The sequence below is a fragment of the Macrobrachium nipponense genome, chromosome 1 (assembly GCF_015104395.2).
Source record: "Macrobrachium nipponense isolate FS-2020 chromosome 1, ASM1510439v2, whole genome shotgun sequence".
NCBI lineage: Eukaryota > Metazoa > Arthropoda > Malacostraca > Decapoda > Palaemonidae > Macrobrachium > Macrobrachium nipponense.
This window is the reverse complement of record NC_087200.1, coordinates 91,951,100-91,978,165: the sequence shown is the minus strand read 5'-3', so window position 1 is coordinate 91,978,165 and position 27,066 is coordinate 91,951,100. Positions and strand designations below refer to the sequence as shown.

At 39.8% G+C, this 27,066-nt stretch overlaps 1 protein-coding gene across 1 annotated transcript in view; it reads left to right on the top strand.

The window, feature by feature from the left end:
- Nucleotides 1-27,066, top strand: part of LOC135219463 (myelin expression factor 2-like) — a 159,697-nt gene that overhangs the window by 93,527 nt on the left and 39,104 nt on the right. The window contains 1 exon segment of the mRNA XM_064256258.1: nt 747-953. Within this exon segment, the coding sequence (XP_064112328.1) occupies nt 747-953 (207 nt within the window).

The window sequence follows — 27,066 nt, the reverse complement described above, 5'->3', positions numbered from 1 at the left end:
CTCTCTCTCTCTCTCTCTCGTCTCTCTCTCCTCTCATCTCGTCTCGCTCTCTCTCCTCTCCTCTCTCTCTCTCTCTCTCAAAATAATTAGGAAACTGAAACTGAAGAAGAACGACACTCCTCGATATAGATAAAACTATAGACGACTAAGAACTTTTTAAATTCATAATTCATAACAGAACAAGAAACATATCTCCTATTTCTATAGCATTAATTAACTTCTTTCAAGTATCTAATTTTGTAATAGTGATAGATGTACATCTAACAAGTACTGACAAAATAGTTAAAATGTTAAAATAGAAAAAAATAAGAAAATATGGATATTAAGATACCTGGAAATGAAAAACAACCCCTATAATCTTATAATTTTAGCCTCAGGGTTTGCCTCAAAGACATTCAAAGGTCTGTCATGCATATAAAGTTGATGTTTTGTAAAATTGGCAACAGGGCAGATCTTTAAATGCCATGTGATGGTAGAACTATAGTAGTTTATTGAAATTGCCATATTTTTGTTTCATTAAGATAATCTTATTCCAATGATAGTTTTCTTTTAAAATTGGTATATGTTATGTTTGTATTAATAGTAGGCTACTGTTGCTAGAAGGGTAAATGTTAAGACTGAATGTGTCCATTAACAAATGTGTTTTCATATTATATATGTCACTTTAGTTTACAACATAACATTTCATTTATATTGTTTTATGCTCAATTTATCTTGCTAATGGACTTTTAAATTTTATTTTAAAGAGTGGACCTTCTTCACGCCAGGATGACTATGATCGAGATAGACACAGAAGCGTAATGAAAACTGACATGAGAGGTGGACGAGACTTTAACAGAGGGACTGAAGTTGGAACACCAAACAAAATAGGGAATACTTACGGCCTCTCAACTGTTTTCTTAGAGTCTCTAGGTATTACAGGTCCCCTCGTGAATAAAGTATTTGTGGCAAATGTGAGTACATATTTTATATACTTAAATGCATTAGTGAATACATATTAGGAATATAACAGATGTGAATTGTTTATGGGGAATATAGCAGATAATAACACTTGTTAATTTCTAACCTTTTGGGTTTTTCCAAAATTATTTTCATGCACTTGTATTTTTGAGTACGTAAATGTTCTGTAGTATCATATGTGCAATGAAATGTTTATTTCATATGCATGAGTTTTTTCATGTGGGATTTAGGTTGAAAGTTGAAAACAACTTACTATATACAGTATGTTGTTTGATGTGCCTCATTACCATCATCTTTGTCATGTTTTAATTTATTGCTATTTTGGTTTGTCCCCTTGTATTGTTACACGTACTGGTTTTCTGAGTTTTCTTTCAGATGACTACTTATTCAGTCCCTACTTCTGATCCCCCTCACATTGATACCATACCATATCTACTGTGTGCTATCTAAATTGATAACTCTTCCACCATCCCACATGCTAAAACCATATTAGTCTTTGATGTCCATATCTATTTTTAAGCTTCTGAAAATCATCACATATCTCTGCTTCCTTTTATATCATATAACCATAGTGTACTCATTGTTCATACGTGGAACAAACCTTTGGTTCTAACATTAGGATAGATTTTTTGGCGCCAGCTGGAAACCGGTAAAAAATGGTAAAAAGTGTGAGCGCAAGGAATCCGAGGCATCTGGCATCTGATATGTAGTTGAGTTGGAAGCGAGTCAGAGACATGGTTAATCCTAGTGACGCATGCAGTCTTTCATTCAATCGCCTTTGAGAGTGAACATTCGCTTTGCTCTCCTACCCAAGCCAGTGTTTGAACCAAGCCCATACTGTTATGTATAATGCTGCTCTGTCTCTCTTGGGGAAATGTTGCCTTCCAGGGAGAGGGGTCAGCTCCATCTTGTTCCTTTTTTTAGCAAGTTTGTAATTTAAAATATTGTATGGGATATATTGAAACATTTCAATGTTTTATTTTTCAATAATACATATACAGTTAGCCCCCATATAAGGGGCGGGTTGGTTGGGGACCACAACATTCGGTGGGATGCACTCAACAAAACCAGGATGTACCTTTGTTTAGCAAAAAGTTACAGTATGATAGGCTATACAAGTCAAGTTTGATATAAATTTGCTGAGAATTTTCTTAAGCATATTATCTTTTGAAATAACACGATCATAAAAAAGTGGCGTAGACCTATAAGGTCCTATGAGTCTTTGTCGGTTTATGCAGCTTGTGACATTTGGATTATAGGCCTATCTCATATTCAGTCGTTTTTTTGTGATTACAGGCAGTCCCCGGGTTACGACGGGGGTTCCGTTCTTAAGACGCGTCGTAAGCCGGAACAACGTTCTTGAAAACATGTCCACAGGGAAAATTTCACTAATTTGCAATTTATCTTAGGGCCGTATCTCTAAAATTATCGCTAATTTACTTTTTTCATGTGCAATACTGTGTATTCACAAATTACTGTATATTTTCATTAAAATACAAGAGAGAGAGAGAGAGAGAGAGAGAGAGAGAGAGAGAGAGAGAGAGAGAGAGAGAGAGAGAGAAATAACTCCTTACGGTTTCAGTAGATTGAAATGAAGTCTGTAGGCAGCTTTTTTCCCCTCCCATAAATACATATATTTCTCCAGAGAGATAGAGAAATAGAAACACCAAATGTATGACAAGTATCTTGTGGAGAGAGAGGAGAGAGAGAGAGAGAGAGAGAGAGAGGAGAGAGAGAGAGAGAGAGAGAACTCCTTACGGTTTCAGTAGATTGAAATGAAGTCTGTAGGCAACTTTTTCCCCTCCCATAAATACATATATTTCTCCAGAGAAGAGAGAAAGAGAGGACTGTGCAATTATGTTTGTCTGTCTATCAATTCTTTTGCTGAGAGCAAGAGAGATAAAAGGAAGCAAAGGAAGAAATAGAAATAAAACACCAAATGTATGACAAGTATCTTGTGGAGGAGAGAGAGAGAGAAGAGAGAGAGAGAGAGAGAGAGAGAGAGTGTTGTCCTTACAGTATTTAAAAGAGAGAAATGGAATGATTATTGTATTTAAAATACTCAGATATGAATTTTGTACTTACAGTTAATAGTATTTGTTATTTATTTGGAAAATAGTTAATGATAAACTTATTACAGACAATGTCCATGAAAATCTCAATCTCAGTAAGAGAGAGAGAGAGAGAGAGAGATGAGAGAAGAGAAAGAAAATTACAATAAAACCATTAAATTCGTTGACCATTGTATGGCATTGTTAAGCTCCGAGTGTCACTGGAGTTGAGGTAGAAAGGGAAGAATTTTCTTTTGAAATTAGTTATCGTATTATACTACTACTATATTATTTTGAAAATATAATAAACACTGCATCTACCATAAAAATTCTCTCATCTCAGTAAGAAAGAAGAATTATCCTTACAAGTGAAATGGAAAGGTCATTTTCATCTCTTTAAAATACGACCATTATGAATTTTGTAATTAAAGCTTTATTATTATTATTATATTATTATTATTATTATTATTATTATTATTATTCAATAACTGAAATTATCAATAAACATTTTACATACTAGTACCATAAAAATTCTTTCATCTCGGTAAAAGAGAGAGAGAGTGTTTATCTCTCTCTGTTCTCTCAAAAAAAATTCTTGCTAACGCTTCGGAGCGAAAGAGAGGGAGGGAGTTACCACTATGACACTATTATATTGTGTGGCAAAAGAGAGAGAGAGTTAACCGTAATTAAAAGTGACATGGATAGATTAGTACGTATTGTATTTCTTTAAAATACTATCACATTAATTTTGTAATTACAGTTATTGTTATTATTATTATTATTATTATTTGAAAAGTATTAAAAACAAATAGTACAAGTACATAAACAAAAAATACTTGAGTCTCCAAGTAAATGCAGAGACCAGTGATTGCAACGACCAGTGATTGCAACACTGCAGCTCTTCCCCCTCCTGGCTGTCACAAAACTTGATATATCAGGGACAGGTTTTTAGTTTAGTACCTGGATCTCGAGAAAAAAGGGTTACTGAAGAGAAGACTGGGATTTCCTTCATTCTTCCATAATTTTTTAAATATAAGCTAAAATCTTACTAATTCACTATGGTATTTTCTTTAATGAATTGATATTATTGCTGTGTAAATTAATATTAATATTTGAAAATAGTAAATCATTTATTTATCATACAAAAAAACATACATACATATATAGAGAGAGAGAGAGAGAGAGACCTTACCTTACAGTTCGTTCGGGTTGCCCCAGGTCCCTCAGTGTGAGGCACCTCTAATGTCTACCAGAGAGTTGCTAGTACATCTTCCGGTATATTTTGCATCTTCAATCTTGGATGGTCTGGGATGCAGTTTAGATAGTTGTCGAGCTTATTCTTAAACACATCTACGCTCACTCCTGATATATTCCTCAGATGAGCTGAAGCAACGCAATTGAATAGACGCTGCATTATCGATGCTGGTGCGTAGTGGATTAAATGTTCCTGTGTGCTTTCCTTATTTTTCCTGGTATTGTTTTGGGCACTATTAATCAACCTCTGCTTGCTCTTTCTGATATTTTTAGTTCCATGATATTTTTCTGTTATTCCTTCCTTCTATCTGTTTCCATGCCTGAATTATCATGTAGCGTTCTCTTCTCCTTTCTAGACTATAATTTTAATGATTGTAGTCTTTCCCAGTAGTCAAGGTCCTTAAACTTCTTCTATTCTAGCTGTAAAGGACCTTTGTACACTCTCTATTTGTGCAATATCCTTTTGATAGTGTGGGTACCATATCATATTGCAATATTCAAGTGGACTACGAACATATGTTTTATAAAGCATAATCATGTGTTCAGCTTTTCTTGTTTTGAAGTGCCGTAACAACATTCCCATTTTTGCTTTACATTTTGCCAAAAGAATTGCTATTTGATCATTGCATAACATGTTCCTATTCATCATCACACCAAGGTCTTTAACTGCTTCCTTATTTTGTGATTGTCTCATTATAGTCCCCTATATGCATATAGCTTTCCTTCTCTGTCTCCATAATTTATTGATTCAAATTTATCAGAGTTAAATACCATCCTATTTTCCTCTGCCCAATCATATACTTTGTTAAGGTCTCTTTGTAGAGCGTTCCTATCTTCATCACAAGTAATTTCTCTACTTATTCTTGTGTCATCAGCGAAACTACTCCACTACCGAATCTTAACATTACTGTCTATGTCTTCAATCATAATAACACAGTATTGCAGCTAACACCGTACCTTGTGGCACACCGGATATTACCTTGGTTTCATCCGATTTCTCATCGTTTGCAATAACTATCTGTTTCTGTTGTGTAAAAATTCTTTTAACCATCTTCCTATTTTATATACGATATTGTGTTTTCTAATTTTCTTTGCTAATATATTTATGGTCTACTTTGTCAAAAGCTTTTGCAAAGTCTAGATAAACCACATCTGTTTCATTTCCGCTTTTCATATTTTTGAATATGTTCTCACGGTGGACTAACTGTTGGGTTTGTGTACTTTTCCGGGTACGAAACCGTGTTGTCCTATATTAAACAAATTATTTTTTATTAAATGTTTCATAATATTTTTTCTTCATTACCCTTTCATACACTTTCATAATATGTGATGTTAGACTCACACAGGCCTATAATTACTTGCCTCAAGTCTTGATTCACTTTTGAAAGTAGGGGTGATATATGCTATTTGTGCTCATCATAATCTTGCCTGTATCTACACTTTGTCTTAATAATATTGCAAGTGGCTTTGCGATAGAATGAACTACTTTCTTTAACAAAATAGCAGGGATTCCATCAGGCCCTGCAGCAGCTCCATTTTTAATTTCATTAATTGCGTGCACAATATCAGCTTCATTAATTTCTATGTCAGCTAAATATTCACTATTTTTCGTGCCCTTACTTCTATATCATTATCTTCATTATCTATTCTAGGGTGAATTCTCTATATCGTTCTGCCAGTATGTTGCAAATTTCCTTTTTTTCATTCGTTAATCTCCCTTCAATTCTCAGAGGGCCTATTTCTATTCTTCTTTTATTCATCTTCTTCGCATATGAGTATAATAGTTGGGGTTTTGCTTGATATTTAATAGGATTTTTTCTTCCAATTCCCGTTTTTCATTTTCTTTTGATTGTATAATCTTTTGTTCTGCATTTTCTATCTTACTTTTTAGTTCTATAACTTTCCATGCATTTTTTTCTTTTGCAAGACCTTTTTCCACTTTCTGATTTTCTGAACAAGATCCTTCTGTCTCTTGGTATGCATGAATGATGTTTACTTTTCTTCTTCGGTATATATTTATCCACTATTTTTCTCTAATATTTTATATAATATCTCCGTATTTTACCTTATGTCATCGCTTACGAAAATGTTATCCCAATCTTTGTTTAATTCTTCATTTATTTCTGACCATTTTATATTTTTACTGTAGAAGTTGTATTTTCCATAATCCTTCCCACTTTTCATTTCTTGCTTATCTCTGTTTTCACTTGCTTTGGAATGAACTGTTAATTCTATGACATTATGGTCTGAAATACTCGCATTATAAACTATTATTTCTTTAACATAATTCACCTCGTTTACAAATACTAGGTCTAAAGTATTTTCCTTTCTTGTTGGCAGGTGATTTATTTGTTGAATGTTGTATTCTAGTAGCATATCTAATAGCTTTTCGAATTGCCTCTTATCTTCTGCACTACTATTACTCTCTTTTTTATATGTATAAGTACATCCACAATCTCCTATTCGTTCTTTCCATTCTACGAAAGGAAAGTTGAAGTCACCAGATAGAGAAGTCCAGTCCTTGTGATTTCTACATATATCATCCAATTTTTCAATTATTAAGTCAAACTCTTTAGTATTAGGAGGTCTATATATTACTATGTTCATAAATTTTTCAGATTCAAAGTTCTACCGCTATTAGTTCACATTCTGAGTTGCTATATTTCTCTTATATTTTTTCTTTTTTTTTTGTCTTTCCCATATATCGCGGTTCGCCCTTGATTCCTATTTTTTCTATCTGATCTATAAGTTTGGAACCCTTTTATTTGATCATCATTCCCAGTCTCTTGGGAATACCAGGTTTCACTTATATTCATTATATCTATTTTCTTTTCAATTTGGGTTAGTTCTTCTAAGTACTCTATTTTCTTTTTGAGTTACTCGTAACTAAACCCTGCGCATTCATCACTATGATGGTTTCTTGCGATGTTTTCTCCTTCATTTAATATTGGTAGTAATAAGGATTTTTCCCATATCTCTTTCTGTTCTGGTATTTGTTCTTTTTCATTTCCAGAAATTCTGACATTAAAAAATCCAACTTTTCCATAATATTTGATCTTCCTTCATCATCATTATTCATTTTTGTGTCTGAATCTGCAATTTCTCCGTTTCTGCAATATCCTCTTGCATAATAAATACAGTTATTATCCCTTGAGTAGAATTTTGGAGCTGATGCATTGAAATTTTTGCTGACATCTCTGCATATCTCATTGGTGGTTTGCTTTTCTCTTTTACCTGATATTCTTGATTCTCTCTTTATTGTTTCTTTCTTATTTTGGATTTTATTACTTGGTTGGTTATTTATTTGATTATGATTCATGGCTACAGGGTGCATATATTTGCATTTTTTGTCGAACTTACATCCTTTTCCTTCTTTTATGTTTTTGCATATTTTTGGATGCAGATCTCTGCAATCATCCCCATATCCATCTAGGTATGCACATTTACCATATATTTCATAGTTGTGACATACCTTAGGATGTTTGTAGTAACATCTTTCTCCAAATCTGCAATTCCCTCTTTTCAAAAGGTTGCAGATTTTGTCTTTCTTGTCTATTTTTCCTCTTTCCCGTCATTGTGTAGATCTGGGTAGAGCCTCTTCGGGATTTGCTTTTCTGTTGCATATCGTAATTTATTTTCTTCGTAGGTATGCTGCTTTAATTGCCTCATATGTAGTATCAATGAGTATCTCTGCATCCATACTTTTATCTTGTTCTTTGTTTTCCTTATTTTTTTCTGTCCATTTCATTTTTGTTTTACTTCTCTTCCGTTTTCCTCTTCTTCTTCTTCTTCTTCTTCTTCTTCTTCTTCTTTCTCTTCCTCTTCTTCTTCATCCTGACTATTTGTACATTCAATCTTGATTTAATAACATTGTCTATCCATGATAGACATGTTGAACAAAAAATTCTTGTATCTTTTCTCATATCTTGTATTACCTCAGCACACTGTGGATGGGTCGGAATGTTGCATGCAGCACATTTTCTGATTAGGTTTTGTGGATTGACTATGCTATACCCAAACCTTACACAGTTTGCATGCTTTTTTGGCATTCTTTTTCCTAATGCGTCAATTAGGATATTCACAAGATTCACCCCTTATTCAATTTTCTTTGTCGGAATATGTTGGTTTATGTATATTTTCTTTATGAGTCGCTTGACCACTTGGATTTTATTTGGAACTTCTTCAATTATTTTCAAGATGTTTTCATTAGATTTGTTCCAGTTTGAAAGGATTATATCCTCCTAATATATCTATGAATGCTTTGTATCTTTTTGGTTAGGACTGTTGCTGATTTCATAGATGAGAAATGCCAGTTCCCTTCCTGCTACCTCATCGTATTGCGAATCTGCTAAACACGCTAAATTACGCCATCTCTTCCCGCAGTTGGAACTTACTGCCATCTTGTTCTGATTTATAAACTAACTTATAAGACGCTTTATCCTACTATTTTCACACTAATCTTATCACCGATAGTTCACGAACACTTCTAGATATTTCTCAAATTCTAGTCGTATGTTAAACTTGTGATATCTGTTGATTAATCTGATTTCACGCGGGAACGTCTCACCAAGCAAGATGGCTACTACGAGAGAGAGAGAGAGAGAGAGGAGAGAGAGAGAGAAACTGTGCTAAACTATAAAGGATTCTTATCATAGTATGCGTTTTTTAAAAGCGTCGTAAACTCGGAGCGTCAGAAGCGTCAGCGTCGTAACCTCGGAAAAAGCGTCGTAACCCAGGGCGAATTTTTCAATGAATATTTAAGAAAAAGCGTCGGAACGTCGTAAGTCGGACCCGTCGTAACCCGGGGACCGCCTGTATTCTTCTTTTTGTTGCTGTTGTTATGGTGCTTGTAGTATCTGAAAATTTTCCATAAGGTGTCCTAACATTGCAGAATAAACATAGACGTATTCGTAAAGTACTGGTATAAAGAATTATCTGCCTACTCCTGCTAACTGGAGAGCAGTTTGATAGTTGTGTGCAAGGCTGAGACAGTACTAAGATTGATCTGTGTGTGCCATCGGCTACACAACCACAAGTTTTATTTACTTTTATTCTCTGTGGTATAGTGGCGTTAGTTACTTTGGCCATCCAGGCATGGATGTGTATATGCTCTTGCTTTTATGTGTACTTTCCAATTCCAATTTATCCATATACATTATATATCATGGAGTTGAAACCACTATATTAATTAAAAGCTACTCTTATTTCCAACAGGTACAAGTAGAAAACTATTTGCAATAAGATATTGATGTGTAGGCCCATGTCCTGTCTTTGTCTCAATATATAAAAATTTTATGTGTAGGACTATGTCTTGACATTGCTTCATAATATAAGAAATTGACAAGTAGCCGTATACCCTGTCATTGCCTCAGAACATAAGAAATTGATGGGTAGGCCTATGGTCTGTCATTGCCTCAAAATATAAGAGTTCGATGTGTATGCCTATGCCTTACCATTGCCTCAAAATGTAAGAATTTGATGTGTAGGCCTATACCCTACCATTGCCTCAAAATATAAGAAATTGACATGTAGGCCTAATCTCTCAATGATGTTAACATTTGACATGCAGGATTATTATGAATTAATACCTTACATTGGAACTGGTTGCATAAGTCTTATGCTTCATTTCAATTAACGGGGTCTAAGTTGTTTTGCAGGCCAACATCAATATAAAAAAGCAGAAAATGAGTGTGTTTAGGTTGCGCGTGGTAAAAAAGAAAAAAAAATGCATGGACAAAGTGATCAGTGAAGAGTGTTATTGCAATACACCACTTGAGCACTTGAATTAGTCCTGGTCACCTGACCAACCCGAACAAGACCCCACAAAATTACCTACACTTAGGTAAAATAATAACTGCCAGCGTTACCAATGCTGCAGGTAAACATTTTTGTACATGAACTTCCCTGACAGATATTATACTTAGCTATAGTCTCCGACGTTCCCGACAGAATTTCAAATCTCGCGGCACACGCGACAGGTAGGTCAGGTGGTCTACCTTACCCGCCGCTGGGTGGCGGATGTACGAACCACTCCCGTAAGCTTGTCAGATTTTTCTCTGTCGCGGGAACGATAACAACTGTTGTCGGTTCCTCTCGATAGTTTTTCGATTCTCGCTTGCCTGGAGTTAATTTGGACTTCTTTTGGTGACGTATTCGCTTTGTTTGGCTTGGCATACGCTGATTGTGGACCGGTTTGATTTTGAGTTTGATTTTCTTTAACGATGTCTGATCTAGAATCGGTAGTTAAAACTTCGTGTTGTTTAGGGTTTGCGTGAATGAAGGATGTAAGGTGAGGTTGCCGAAAGCTTCGGTAGACCCCCACACGGTTTGCATGAAATGCAGGGGGAATGATTGTGCGTTTGCTAACCCTTGTAGTGAATGTAAGGGATTGAATGAAGAAGAATATAAGGCTCTCTCTTCTTATGTTAGGAAGTTGGAACGTGATAGAGTGCGTAAGGCTTCCTCTAGAAGTTCTAGCAGATCTAGAATGAGTGAGTTGGATGTGGATCCTAATAGTACTAACGTAGAATTAGAACCTTCTTCCCAAGTTGCAGCCCAGGCTGCTCCCCGCACCGAAGCCGGAGATTCGCCTTCGGAGGCGGCAGCTCTGAAAGCCAAGAATCGTTTCTGTGGATCAGAAGATTCGTCAGTTGGAAGGTAAGGAGAGTGTTAGTGATCAGTGCAGTGTCCCCAGTGTTGTGGAGGGTGCGTCTGACCGCTCCTTAGTGCCTCTAGGCCTAGACCTCTTCCAGACTCCCAGTTCCAGTGGAGTAGGAAAGTCGAAAGCCGCAGGAGGGCTAGGGAGAGCCCCCACCGGTCAGGCGTCCCCTCGGCAGATCCTGAAGTACGCTCCCAGGCTGCCTCGGATCGCTACAAGAAGGAGCTCCTACGCCAATGCTTCTCCTCTTCGTCGTCTCCCTCTCCGAAGAGAGGTTGGAACTCCCCGGATGCGTCGCGCCCGGTTTGAAGATGGGCTTGGAAGGCTCCCTGCAGTCCTTTGGCTTCTAGTCCGGAGGTTTTCCCGGAAGAATCGTCGGTGGAGGCGAAGAAACACAAGAAATCCTGTGATCGTTCTTCTTCTCGCGCTCCGCGCTCGGCGCCTGCTTCCGAGGAAGAATTAGAAGATTCTCCTACGAGAGTACTCGCGGGACTTCAAGCTCAGATCACGGCGCTAGCAGACTCTCTAGCAGTTAGATCACGTAGGAAGAAGGACGTTTCTCTTCCGATCAAGAGATCTAGGCGCCGCTCTTCAGAGGATCGTTCTCCTTCATATGGGGAGGTTTCGTATGAAGGTGGGGGCTCGCGTGAGCGCCCTCGCTCGCAGGGAGCGCCCTCACTCGCTGTGAGCGCCCTCGTCGCCTGGCTCTCTTTCAATTTCAAGGCGCCAAACATCGGTAGGACGCTCTATGGAGAAAGAAGTTTTTTCTCCAGATTGGATTCCCGCTTCCGGTAAGCGCACTGCACCTGCTCATCACGCGATTTCTTCAACTCCCTCGCGTGAGACTTCTCCTCAGCAGCCTCAAGATTATAGAAGGCGCCCTTATACAAGTAGGCGTTCTTCTTCCAGATGTCACTCTCCTCGAGTATCGATCGTGACTTCTCTCCTGACAGGCATCTAGAGTCTGTTAGGAGTCGTGTGCATGATAGACGGCCTACTGTTAGCCGCTCCCCGCAAGGTAGGCGCCAAGAGCCTACTGCACATAGCTCTCCTAGTAGGCGCTCGTCTCTTTTAAGGCGTCATACTCCTGATTATTCTCCTAAGGGCAGACAACGAGTCTTTCAAGCGCCCTTCTCCGTGTAGGCGCTCTCCCGCTTCTCAGGCGCACTTCTCCTGACCGTTTGTCTCTTGGTAGGCACCAGGAATCCCGGAAGCGCCCTTCTCCAAGTAGGCGCTCGTTAGTTTTGAGCGCCCTTCTCCTGAATGTTACCCTCTTGTTAGACGTCAAGAGTCTCGCAAGCAGCCTTCTCCTAGTAGGCGCATTTCGCCTTCCAGTCGAACTTCCGTTGATCGTACGCAACTGGACAGGTATGGAGAGCCGCGCAAGCGCTCTGCTCTCGATAGGCGCTCTTCTCCTGGCAGCCGCTCGCCCCAGGATAGGTGCATAGAGTATAGTAGGCGCTCGCCTCCTCGTAAGCGCCCTGCGGATGTTTCCGAGAATTCTCGGAGTAGGAGCCCTACCTCTCCTTCGGCTGAGATTCCGTATACCTCGAAGGAGGGAGCTCATCGTATACTTCCCAGATCTTCTCATCGTTCTCCAGTGGATGTGAACTCTTCTAAGAGAGGGCGTTCTCCAACCTCTCGCTCAACTCCTGCTATGATCCCTTCGTCCCTAAGGATCTTCCGCGCTCGCCTCGACAAGACGTCTAGAAGGTTCGGATGAGGAACCGAACACTTCTGCGCTGTCTCTTCTTACAAGAAGCTTACAGAGCTACTTTTACAAGTTTTTGGGGATTCCCTTACGCCTACGGCTCCTCCTTCTCCTCACTCACTTTTTTCAACGGCGAAGACAGCGAAGAGTTCTTCTTGTTGTGAGGATGAAGCCAACTCCTTTCTATGAAGAAGGCACTGAGGAGTTTTGGTTCCTGGATGGCTTCCAAAGAAGAAGCGGGGAAAACGATGTTCGCTTTTCCCTCCTTCGAAGTTATCAGGACGCGCTGGTTTCTGGTACGAAACAGGAGAGCCCTTAGGATTGGGTGTACCGTCTTCGGCTGATTCGGATTTTTCGGCACTGGTAGATTCGACAAGGAGAACTGCCCTTAACTCTGCTAAGACGAATTGGGCAATGAACGAATTGATCATTTGCTCAAAGGTATGTTTAGAGTTCTAGAAGTATTTAACTTCCTTGATTGGTCGTTGGGAGTCCTAGCCAAGAAAATTGAAGTGCCAGAGTCAATTTCACCAGATGATCTTATGTGTGTTTTGTCTTGTATGGACAAGTCAGTAAGAGACGAGCGAGGTGAAATCGCCTCCCTTTATGGGCCGGCATCGTGAAGAAGAGGTCGGTTTACTGTTCCTTCTTAACGAAGTCGGTCTCCCCATGCTCAGAGGTCTTCTTTGCTGTTTGCTCCTCTGTCTACTCAGTTGTTCCCGAAACATCGAGTGCAGGACATTTCGAGGTCACTTTCGGCCAAAGCCACCCAGGACCTTTTGGCACAGTCGGCAAGAAAACCCTCGCCCTTCCTTCCCTACCAAGGCTAAGAAGGAAAAGGCAGTGTTCGAGAACCCTTTCGAGGTGCATCTTCATCAGAACCTCTACGTTTAGAGGTCGTAGACCTTCAAGAAGGGTAAGACTTTCGCCAAGTCTGTTAAAGCCCCCAAATAACTTGCAAGTCCTTCAAACAACGTGGGCGCCAGACTCTTAGAGTTTGCAGAAGTCTGGGCCCAAAAAGGGGCGGATCCTTGGACCCTTCTATTTTGAGAGAGGTTACCTCATCCCTTTCGTCGAAAGACCTCCCTTGACGACCATCCCAAGGGAACTGACGGCCAGGTACAGCGACCCCATCATGAATCAAGCTCTCCATCTAGCAGTAGATCAGATGCTGGAGAAGGGGGCTATCAAACTAGTGACAGACCATCATTCATCGGGCTTCTACAACCGCCTTTTCCTAGTTCCGAAGTCCTCAGGGGGATGGAGACCGGTGTTGGATGTAAGCGCCCTGAACTTCTTCGTAGAAAAGAAGAAGTTCACGATGGAAACGCCTTCATCAGTGCTGGCAGCGCTTCGTCCAGGTGGGGACTGGATGGTTTCCTTGGATTTTCAGGACGCTTACTTCCACGTACCGATCCATCCTTCCTCGAGGAAGTTTCTCAGATTCATGATGGGGGGAAAAATTTTTCAGTTCAGGTCTCTGTGTTTCGGCTCTGCGGACGGCCCCTCAGTGTGTTTCACGGGGATTTTTTGAGGAATGTGGCTCAATGGCTTCATTTGAAAGGGGTGAGGATATCCATGTACCTCGACGATTGACTAATAAGGGCCCAATTCAGAAGATCGTTGTTTGAAGGACTTACAGTAACTTTAGAATGACGAAGGCTTTGGGACTTCTCGTCAATTTCAAGAAGTCATCACTAATTCCCGAGCAAGAGTGTGTGTATCTCGGGATACAGATGAACTCTCTGAGTTTTCGGGCTTTTTTCCCTCGCAGGAAGGATAGCCCGAGGATTCGAGAGAGTAACAACCTTCTTAGGGAAAGAAGTATGCACAGTAAGAGGGAGTGGATGAGTCTGCTGGGGACACTCTCCTCTCTGGAGCAATTCGTTTCCCTAGGAAGGTTGCACCTTGAGACCGCTCCAATTCTTTCTTCAATCGGAATTGGAGTCGTCGTTCTCAGGATTTGACGTTCTCCCTGTCGTTATCCCAGGACATCAAGAAACATCTCTTATGGTGGACAGATCCCAACCTCTTTGCGAAGGGACTGTCTCTTCAATCACAGACCCCCAACCTGGTGTTGTTCTCCGACGCGTCGGACATGGGGTGGGGTGCAACTCTGGGAACCAACGAAGTGTCAGGTACCTGGGTGGGGACCAGGTAGCCTGGCACATCAACAGAAAGGAGTTGATGGCTGTGTGGTTGGCTCTGAAGGCTTTTCGAGCCCAAAGTCAGAAGATCGGTAGTGCAGGTCAACGCGGACAACACTACAGCTCTGGCATACATCAGGAAACAGGGGGGGACGCCGATTCCTTCTCCCTGTACGAGACAGCAAGAGACCTTGCTTCTGTGGCAGAAGAAAGAGGAATCAAAGCCTTCTCACCAGGTTCGTGCAGGGAGAAAGGAATGTAAGAGCAGATCTCCTCAGCAGGAAAGATCAGGTCCTTCCCACAGAGTGGACCCTTTCATCTGGATGTATGCCAGAGCCTGTGGAAGTTATGGGGCAGGCCACACATAGACCTCTTTGCCACGTCAAAAGAACAAGAGGCTGGATCCTTACTGCTCTCCGATATCGGATCCAGAGGCAGTAGCAATAGATGCTCTTCTTCTAGACTGGAACGGACTCGACGTCTACGCGTTTCCCCCTTCAAGATCCTGGGGCTAACTATCAAGAAGTTCGTAGAGTCCGATCAACGAGAATGACCTTAATCGCTCCCTTTTGGCCGGCCCAAGAATGGTTCACAGAGGTACTGGAATGGTTGTGGACCTTCCAAGATCGCTCCCGCTAAGGAGCGATCTACTCAGACAACCCCACTTCGACAGGTACCACAAAAATCTCCTCGCTCTCAGTCTGACTGGTTTCAGACTGTCCAAAGTTTGGTCAGAGCGAAAGGCTTTCAGCAGCAGCTGCCTAAAGCAATCGCAAGAGCGAGGAGACCTTCCACCTTGCGTGTATACCAGTCAAAGTGGGATGTCTTCAGACGTTGGTGCAAGAGGAAGAACATTTCCTCTTCCAGTACCTCTGTGACCCAAATTGCGGATTTCCTTATTTTCCTCAAAGAAGAATGTCATCTGGTTGTGTTCAACTATTAAGGGATACCGCAGTATGTTGGCGGCGGTATTTCGGCATAGAGGCTTAAATATATCCGATGATAAGGACCTGCATGATCTTATTAGATCATTTGAAACCATTAAGCGTCCTCATGTAGTACCGAACTGGAATCTAGACGTAGTCCTACAATTCCTTGGATCGTCTAGATTCGAACCTCCTGGCTTAGCCTCTTTCAAGGACTTGACGAAGAAGGCTATCTTCCTTTTGGCCCTAGCTACAGCTAAAAGAGTGAGTGAGCTCCAAGCTATTGAGGGCAATGTAGGGTTTAAGGAAGATTCTATGGTATGTTCGTTTCTTCCAAGTTTCCTTGCAAAGAATGAAAACCCATCACGCCCTTGGCCCAGGAGCTTTGAAGTTCGTAGTTTATCTTTTCTAGTAGGGGAAGAGCCTGAAAGAACTCTTTGCCCTATGAGAATTATGAAGTTTTTCCTTAAGAGGAAGGAACAACTTAAGGCTAATCAAGATGTACTTTGGTGCTCCGTAAAGGACCCCACTCGGCCCATGTCGAAGAATGCTCTTTCCTTTTTTCTGAGAAGCCTTATTACAGAGGCACATGTTGCCTGTAAAGGAAGATCAGTTTAGACTACTGAAAGTGAAAGTCACGAGGTGAGAGCCATCGCAACTTCGCTTGCATTCAGAAAAATATGTCTGTGCGGAACTTGATGGAGGCGACTTTTTGGAGATGCCAATCGGTTTTCGCAAACCACTACCTACGTGATGTAAAAATCACATATGATAAATGCGTTCGCCTTGGGTTTTTTTTTTACCTTTCGTATTCGGCGGATTCGGTGCTGGGGCAGGGAGCTGAAACTTATCCTGTGTAAATTTTTTATATGTTACCCTATATTTTATATTGTTGTTTTTTGGTTGTCTGAAAGAGGTTGCAGGAGGCACCTCTTTTTGTCGTAATATTAACCCTTTGTATTTTGGTTAGGTGGTCTGGTGGGTTTTGGCTCCTTGCAGAGGTAGTGGTAAGGATCTGTTAGGTAAGCGGACAAGGTCCCTCTAACAGCATCCGACGTGGATTCTACCACAATAGGGGATCACATATCCCAGTGGTAGATCCGAGAGTCTTTCAGCATCAGGTCACGTCCTAGCGTAGCTCTCCAGGCAAATGCAGACTCAGAGATAGTATCTATGAAGTCTTCATCCTGAAAAGGTGAGAACCAAGGTTTTTATATCCTACAACATTAGTTGTCTCCGTCTTACCTGTATTATTGAGCTGTCTCTTACCCTCCACCAAGGGTGCCAATCAGCTAAGTATATATCTGTCAGGGAAGTTCATGTACAAAAATGATATTGTTAAACTACAATAAAGTTTTGTACATACTTACCTGGCAGATATATACGATTAATGGCCCACCCAGCCTCCCCTCAGGAGACAGGTGGAAGAGAAAAATCTGACAAGCTTACGGGAGTGGTTCGTACATCCGCCACCCAGCGGCGGGTAAGGTAGACCACCTGACCTACCTGTCGCGTGTGCCGCGAGATTTGAAATTCTGTCGGGAACGTCGGAGACTATAGCTAAGTATATATCTGCCAGGTAAGTATGTACAAAACTTTATTGTAGTTTAACAATATCATTGTTACCGAGTCACCTGTCCACGGTTGGCAACGCTGCCGCAGCAACTGGCTGATAGTGACTTCTTAAGACAATCGCTTTTTATTCGCTCGCCTGTTGAGACGTTTCTTGCAGCGTGCGAACCTTTGGTCACAGCGTTGACCCCCTACTGCGTTTTTGGATAAGATTGTTGACGCCTTTAGGTTGTTTTGCATTTCGCCTTGGCTTTTCTCTGCTTGATTGATGATAATGGACTCAACTGCAAAGGATCCTCCCCCGACTAAGACCCCTCCAGACCATCCCAGCAAAGATGCAGCAACTCATCGCTCCTGTACTGCCTGCAAACGGAGGATGAGTACACTCAAATACATTCAACATTCCTTGTGTATTTCATTTAGGAAGATTCAATGTAATATAGGTCGTAGATGTGATGAGTGTAGGGATTGGTCTACGGATCAGATGCAGGCTTATATTAAGCATAGAAAAGCTCTTGCTTCAAAGAGTAAAGGTAGGATAGCTTTAGGGACTAAACCCAAGGTAGAGGAAGCTAGTCATTTAGAGTCAGTATTGTATAAGAAGTTAGAGGATAGGTTGACATTGAGTATGTCTGGGTTATTTACTACAATGATGTCAAAGTTGCAAGACGAGATGAAAGTTAGCAATAGGGAACAATTTACTAACTGCTCTCTTCCAGCTCCCCATGCTTGTTCCAGAGCCACCCCTGACGGGTGCTGGGGGTCATGGAGATCCAAAACCGAAAGGGTAGGAACTGCCGTCCCCCCTGGCGAGGCGCAGGCAGTGTCCGCAGCGGAATTCCCTTATTCCCCTGAAGATGTAATTCTGAAAATTAAATCAGAAATAGGAATGAAGCAGACAACTGAGAGAGTTAGGGATCAGTTAGGCGAGGCACGATTCCAAGGGCAGTTGCCTTGAGATCCTTGATTTAGTCCTGCTAGGTTAGGATCCCCATTGGATCCAGAGATCTGTTTGTTTCCGGCCAATACTGCGCTGAAGGTAAAATCTGGCCTTTCTCCTCCAGGGAGCTTTGACTCGATTCTGTCAGCAATAGATACTCTTAATGCCCCCTCCTCTTCAAAGGTTCCCTTTCTGTCTGGAAATACTTCAGAACCTTTTCCCTTTGAGGGTTCCTTGAGCGTTGATCTCTTAGGCCTTTCACAGGGTTATAGGTCTTTAGTTAGGCAGTGTTTCTTTTGGGTTTTGGTAATATTCAAGGCCATGTTCTTAAGAATTTCCCTGAATTCTGTAACGATATGTATCTAGATTTTCAAGGTGGTAAGGATTCAATTTATTTTCTTTCCCTTAAAAGGATGGCTTCTAATCCTTCTATATCTCCGAGTTCATCAGTTTCTCTTCCCCCGGTTTTTTTTTTTTTTTTTTTTTTTTTTTTTTTTTTTTTTTTTGGGGGGGGGGGGGGTGGGGGTTCTGCTTTGGGCTCAGAACATTCGGCAGTCCTGCCTCAGGGGTTTCTCATGCCTTCTCCTTTGGTTTTCCCTTAATGAGAGTACTTTTGCTTCTAACACGACTGAGTCACGTTCCGCAGGTTCTCCCGTTTGGGTGAGGTGTTAATGTCTTCCCTGAATTCGCAGGTTACTTCTTTCGGTATCCCTTCATCCTCCGCTGGTTTCAGTGTTGCTGCGGCAGGCGCCTCGGTTACCTGTCCCACTTCTGCGATCACTGGACCGAGAGTAGTTCCCAGTGTATCTTTCTCTGTTTTCCTTTCTCCGTCCGTCCTTCCTAAGGTAGGAGATATTCCACTGGAATTAGGTATCGGTGTTAATTCGGTGTTGGGTTTGGTAGCAAGTCTTCCAGGTTTCCTGACTTTGTCGGGTCTGATGGTTGCTCAACAAGGACGGTTACGTTCGGATGTTTCGTGTTCAGCGGCAGTGGACGTTCACACGGGATGCGTCCTCTTCGCATGTTTGTGGATCTCCCTTGGGCATTAGTTTGGTTCAATCCAAGTTGTTGAATCAAGGTCGTGAAGCACTAGGTCTGCGCTGCTCCAGTGGTGTTTTGCTTCCGCAAGAAACCTCTAGTTGAGTCGGTCGGTAGCTTCCGCATCTCTTGGTAGAGATGTTAATTTTATGCAACCCTTTGCGGTTGGTTCAAATCTGGGTTTGATTTCTCTCAATTTTCAGTCTAGGTATAGGTCAGGGAAGGTTAGGTTCTCCGTCTCGTGAGGGTGGTTTTCCGGGAGACTGTCTTGCTTCTGCTTCTCCTTCCACTCAGGTATATTCAGAAGATGCAGAAAGAGATTTTTCTCTTGAGAACAAGGAGCCTCCTCCATTATCAGGCTGTTCGATGACGGGAGCCAGCGAGTATCGAAGAATGATAAACCTCATTTACCTTCTGTTTCCTCAGTCGAAAGTTGATAAGAAACCCTTTAAACCTTGCCAAGCTATGTTTGAAGAACTTTTCTCCGCCAAACTGCTGGTTTTGCATCCGTCATGCAAGTTGCCTTGGTTTGGGTGTGTAGAACAATCCCTGAGGGAGGCGGACTTTCAGTTAGCTGCGGGGGGGTTGTTAGGCAGGACTCTGCTCTTATTCCCAGTCGTAAGCCATTGTATGGCATAGCGGGTAACCCTTCTTTTGGAGGTAACCCTTCCTTTTTTCTCTAACACCTGTGTATGTGTTTAATGGTTTTTTTTTTTTCTTTCTTTCTTTTTTTTTCTTTTTTTAGACATTTTCTCAACTACTCGATTTCTGGGAACGTGGTCATGTTTTAGTCTTTTAAGATTTTGTGTGGTTCAGGACTTTCAAGACTGACAGGTTCATGTTGCAGACAAGGATTATGTTCAAGGATTTGTTTTACTTAACATAGAAGTTTTCCTTAACTGCCTCTACATGAATTTTGATGGCAGAATTTCTCAGACTGCGTTGGCCCTGCTACTTGCTTGATCAGTTAGAATTTTCCATCTTGTCTCCTTCCTTTTGATTTTAGGGGGGGGGGGGGGGGGGGGGGGGGGAGGTGATAAGTTGTATGGCTCATCCCTTTCCCTTACAAATAAATATGTTTCTTACAAATAAATATGTTTCTTTTCCTTCTCTCAGGATGGGAATTTTCTTCTTCTCCATGAGGGGGAAGGCATATTATTTTTCTTTTCATGCTCTACAGTTGTTAACCATGCTCCTCACCTTGGAAGTCGGTTGGCAGTGTATTCTGCTCAGATCTTGGGAGCCCCTCTGTATTCTCTTACCTCTCCCAGAATTGTCACTTCACTATTATTGGTATGCTTGTTGGTGCTGTGGTGAGAGCTTGGAACCCAGTCAGTCCTGATGGCACTGTTCCAGTCAAGCTTCAGAACCCCTTGTACATGGTAACTTGTGAAGTATATGTTGTCATTCAGGAATACCAATCTCAAACAGATGACTTCTCTGATGTGGCTTTGTCTACTTCTGTGGTGTCTTGTCCCCCTCTGGTGTTATATCATGTTTGCTTTGGTTCTCCTATTTGTTAAATGAAATAAACTGATTACAATTTTGTGTGAATATATGATTAATCTGCTCTTACACAATATTTTCTGCTTTTATAAGAGTAGTCTGCTTTGTGACATCACGGATAGGATTGTGATATGCCTAGTCCTTATGACATAGTTTTGATCAGTTGACCCTGCATTTCAAGAGAACTGCGACCTGTCTTCCGTTACCTCAGGCATTACCTCAGGCATTGGATTTTCTTGGGAAATTCTTCACTTTTCTTCACGTTTCTGGTGACGCCCTCCTGTTGCTGCAGAAGTTAAAGAAAGAAATCCTTTCGTCATTGTCATCTTCGTCTTCCATCAGTACTCTTCCTTGTCTACAAGCTGGGGTTTGTTGTGATCAGTGCTCCAGTTGCATGATTTCCTTTGATTCAGCAAGTTGGAGAAGTAACTTTCCACCAATACTAGTTCAGGATATTCCTGAACTAATATCTTCCTCCCTTGTTTCCGCGGACACTTAGGTAAAGGGAGCAACCAACCTTTATTTTGTTCGTGTCTTGGTATCTTGTCCGAGATCTTTGGTATCTTTGAAATTCAAGACTCTAAGTATGCTTGCTACACTTGATTTTCTTCGGAACTCCAGTCTGACAAATCTCTCCAAATTGAAGTTGCTGTGAAGATTCTGCAACATCCCAGCCAGAGTTGATGCAATTTCCTTTGTTGGATGTGAGAGATTGTGGACGTTCAGGGACGTGCTTCCATCATAGGTGTTGTCACCTTGACGCTACCACGTTCGTGACTTGGTCTTTGTTCAGTCAGGCCCATATGATCTTCATTGTGGGAATTGAGGCATTATGTTGACCCGAAGACTTCAACCCTTCTCGGGTAGGAAGAATTTTTGTTTCATCATTTTCAGTTTTGATTATTACGAGAATATTGACCTAACACTTCTGACTTTGTCCAAAAGTAGTTGATAGTGAAGTTTGGAACCATTCCGCCCAATGCTTATGAAGCATGCTTCAATTATGATTGTACAAAGATGTTTTCCTGGTGTGAGTAAAATTATTTATTAACTCCATAAGTCTATGATTCATACGTCTCAACTGGTTAGGTTCTTGAGTCTAGACCAAGAAGACTTAGCCTAAAGAAGGATGAGGAACTATATCCCTTTATCAACTTTGCCCTAGCCTAAGTGGTTGAATACTTAGCCTAAACAGTTCGAACCTACCTTTCCCAACTGAACCTAGCCTAAGTGGTTTAGCCTACCTAGTTTGAACCTACTTTTACCAACTTAGCCTAGCCTAAGTGGTTGAGTTCTAGGCCTATCCTAGCTAGTTCGAACATATTCACAACATCCTGGCCTAGCCTAAGTGTTGGAGTTCTTATTCTATCTTAGCTGGTTTGAACCTATCTTTTATCAGCCCTGCTCTTCAATATATGGAGCATGTTCTTCTGCTTCAAGGCCTCTGAAGTTGAGGATTTTCCTGTTCAGTTTTTGGGATTGGGTTAGGTTAGATTGGTTATAATTCCTAGCCAGACCAGTACAGGCAGTCCCTGGTTAATCAGTGATAACAGCACTAATAACCTGCCTAACGGGGCTGTTAAATGGGTATTGGCACCATTAACCAGAAATTGGCGCTAACAGACCCACTGTTAACTGGAGATTGGCACTGAAAATCCAGTTAACACGTGTCATTAGACAAGCGCTGTTAACTGGTGGCTGCCTGTACTGTCTTAATGTCCTAGTTGTTCTTGTCTCTGCAGGAGTCATCTGTTAAGTAGTATACAGTAACACAACGAACTTATGCAAGGTTAGGTTCCAGACCCCCTTGCACAAGGGGAATTTTCATAAGTGGCACAGTCTCTTAAGCTTGTTTTGAACACTAAATATGACCCTAATCATGCTCCCTAAATATCAAGCTAACTCGTAACATGAAATTAAAGTTACTGAGAGAGAGAGAGAAGAGAGCGAGCCTCTGTCACATTACTTGACATATTTGACAGCTCTGGACTTCTATTCAAGCTTCTGGTGAATAAACATATAGTAAATGTACCATAAAAATTCTTTCATCTCACAGAGAGAGAGAGAGAGAGAGATTTAGAAGAGAAAAGTTATTTCTTTAAAAGTTATTTGAAAATATTAATAAACATAGTACATAATAAATTCACCATAGAAATTCTCTTATCCCAGTAAAAGTGATAGAGAGAGAGAATTATTATTTTTATTATTTACCATTATTCACTTTACACAAAAGCTTGAAAACTTATAAATTACATAAAAAAATTTAACACTTTTGCAGGGTTTCTCCAGGATTCAAAAATGTTGTGTTTGTGTCTGTGAAATACTGACTTAAGATAATTGGTTAGGTTCCAATGAAAAGTTAGCACCATCGTGAATTCGTACAACTCAAATCGCATAAGATTTAGGTATTACTGTACTGAACTTATGTCATCATAGGGCATCTCCTCTGTTGGAAATGTATATTCCTTTATCGGTGCAAAAACATCTGTCTACAGCGCAAATTCCTTTGATGGTGCACAAGTTGACAATAGGATATTTAGATGTATGCATAGAGCATACAGTGTACACCCCCCCCCCCCCCCCCCCCATATTCGCGGGGATGCATACCAGACCCCCACAAATAGCTAGAACTGGTGAATAGTAGAAAACCTTATAAAAATGCTTAAAACTGCCTATTCTGTTTGGTAAAACTCAAGAAAAACCCTCTATAAATATTTGTACAGGCAACCCTCGGTTAGCGGCAGGGGTTCCGTTCCTGGCCACCAACACTAAGTGATTTTAAAGCCTACGGCCACCGCAACCTTCTTTCGGAATACTAGACCAGTTAACAGTGCCCTAGACCAATCAAACGGCGCATTAATCCCACAATGGCGCAATAAGTAAAATTATATTTATGCAGTATAGTACTATAGAATTTACTGTACAGTACATTATAGTATTATAAATACTGTAAAGTGAAAAAAAGCCTAGCTTTAATCCTTTGGTTGTCTAGAGTATGTAAAGATATAATAAGGTTGTATACAGTGTAGAGGTAGCTGTAGTGTTAAGTTACGATAATTCGTCTAACTATAATCTGATTTTATGAGAGATCAAATTACAATAGCCTAACTTTATCCCATCTTCTAGTTAAGTTCAAAAACAGCAAAAGAGAATGATGAAAGTATGGTTTTAACGTTATAGTTAACCCTTAAACGCCGACTGGACGTATTTTACGTCGACATTTTTTGTCTCTCGGGTGCCGACTGGACGTATTTTACGCCGACATACAAAAGTTTTTTTAAAAATTCGCGGAAAAATACTTTTAGGCCTACCAGCCAAAAACTCTTGAATCACGCGCCTTGGGGGATGCTGGGAGTTCATGGATCAAGGTGTTGTTTTGTTTACAATCGTTACGCAGGCGCGCAAGCGCGAATTTCTTTCTTGCCGCACTAAAAAGTATCAGTGACACATCTCGGAAATTATTTCGTCACTTTGACATAATTTTTGTACCATTTTAAATTAGCCGTTACATGGAGTATTATATATGGAAATGTGCGCATTTTTATGTAGAATACAACGAAAAAATACTCATGATTGTAGCTTTTATCAGTTTTGAGATATTTTCATATAAATATTGATAAGTGCCAAAATTTCAACCTTTGGTCAACTTTGATTATCGAAATGGTCGAAAAACGCAATTGTAAGCTAAAACTCTAATATTTTAGTAATATTCAATCATTTACCTTAATTTTGCAACTAATTGGAAGTCTCTAGCACAATATTTCGATTTATGGTGAATTTATGAAAAAAACTTTCCTTACGTCCGCGCGTTCTCTTCCGAAAAATCATACATGCGATTGTGGTGATGTTTGCACCATTTTAAATTAGCCGTTACATAAAGTTTTATATATGGAAATGTGCGCAATTTCATGCACAATACAACTAAAAACAACCCATGGTTGTAGCTTTTATCAATTTTGAAATATTTTCATATAAAAAATGGTAAGTGACAAATTTTCAACCTTCGGTCAAATTTGACTGTACCGAAATGGTCGAAAAACGCAATTGTAAGCTAAACCGCTTATATTCTAATAATATTCAAGCATTTACCTTCATTTTGCATAAAATTGGAAGTCTCTAGCACAATATTTCGATTTGTGGTGAATTTATGAAAAAAATAACATTTTCTTTACGTCCGCGCGGTAACTCTTACGAAAAAATCATACGTGCGATTGTGGTAATGTTTGCACCATTTTAAATTAGCCGTTACATAAAGTTTTATATATGAAAATGTGCGCAATTTCATGTAGAATATAACAATAAATAATTGAAGATTGTAGCTTTTCTCATTTTTGAAATATTTGCATATAAATCACGATAAATAGAAAAAAACCATGTTCGGTCAACTTTGACTCTACCGAAATGGTCGAAAAACGCAATTGTAAGCTAAACCTCTTACAGTCTAGTAATATTCAGACATTTATCTTCATCTTGAAGCAACTTCGAAGTCTCTAGCACAATATTTAGATTTATGGTGAATTAAAAAAAAAAAAAAAAAAACAAAAAAAAAAAAAACTTTCCTTCCCTCCGCGCACGGATTCTCCGCCACAAATCTCCGAAATGCGTACGTTCTATTCTCGGAATATTTGCTCCATTTCATATTAGACATTTCATAGAGTTTTATATATGAAAATGTGCGCAATTTCATGTAGAATAAAACTAAAAATATATAGCTTTTCTTATTTCCGAAATAATTGCATATAAAACATATATATATATAAAAAATTCGACATTCGGTCAAATTTACCTCGTCAGATATGGTCGAAAACTGCATTTGTAAGCTAATATTCTTACAGTATAGTAATATTCAATCATTTGTCTTCATTTTGAAAGAAATTGGAAGTCTCTAGGACAATATTTAGAATTATGGTGAATTTTTGAAAAAAATATAGTTTTACGTCCGTGCGTTAACGAATTCATGAATTATTTTGTGATAATATTTTCTGTGTGTTTGCTTTTATCGTTTTACGATGTGTTATATACCAAAATGATCGCAATTTAGTGTATATTACAACGACAAAAAAAAGCAACTTGTTATCTTTAACTGTTTCGCGCACAGAGCGATTTGAATACAATTATATATGAAATTTTGTTTTTCCGCTATCATATATCGCATTATTTATATATGATATTGATATTTATTTTCATTTCTGATGGTTGCATACTAAACTTCAGCCAATGACAAAAAAAGGAGCCATAAGTGAACTCTTAATCTTGAAAACTAAGCGCGCTGTGATTTTTTGAAAAAAATATTTTTTCCGCTTCCGCGCTCACTCTTAAACCTCCGGCACACGGGAGACATTTTTTTTTTACCGCTTCGGCGTTTAAGGGTTAAGTTCAAAAACAGCAAAAGAGAATTATGAAAGTATGGTTTTAATGTTATACATGTTGCGTAAACGTGAACAGCTAAACTACTGAACAAGAAACAACAAAAAAATTTTTTTTTTTTTTTTTTTTTTTTGTTTTTTTTTTTTTTTTTTTTTTTTTTTTTTTTCAAGTACAACCGAATTCGATAGCAACATCCATTTGACTTGTATTTCTATCAATGCACTATATTACACTATTACCGTACTTGTTATAACTGAGATATCTTAATGTAATAACCTTATTTGCTATAGATCAAAGATCAATTGGGAAATATACAGGCGGGCTTCAGTTAGCAGCAGGGGTTCCATTCCTGGCCGCCAACGTTAAGTGATTTTAAAGCTTACAGCCGCCACACACCTTCTTTCGAATACTAGACCAGTTAACAGCACCCTAGACCAGTCAAATGGCACCATAATCCTGCAATGGTGCAATAAGTTAAATTATAGTTATGCAGTATAGCACTATAGAATTTACTGTACAGTACATTATAGTATTATAAATACTGTAAAGTGAAAACACCCTAGCTTTAATCCTTTGGGTGTCTAGAGTATGTAAAGATATGGTAAGGTTTTATACAGTGTACAGGTAGCTGTAGTGTTTCAAAGTTATGATAATTTATCTTACGATAATCTGATTTGATGAGAGGACCAAAACTACAATAGCATAACTTTATCCCATCTTCTAGTTACATAAGTTCAAAAACAGCAAAAGAGAATGATGAAAGTATCTTAACCCTTAAATGCCTATTGGACGTATTTTACGTCGAGATAAATAGTCTGTCGGGTGCCAATTGGACATATTTTACGTCGACATAGAAAAGTTTTTTAAAATTCGGGGAAAAGTTTTTTTAAAATTCGCAGAAAAATACATAGGCCTACCAAGCGAAAACTTTAAAAT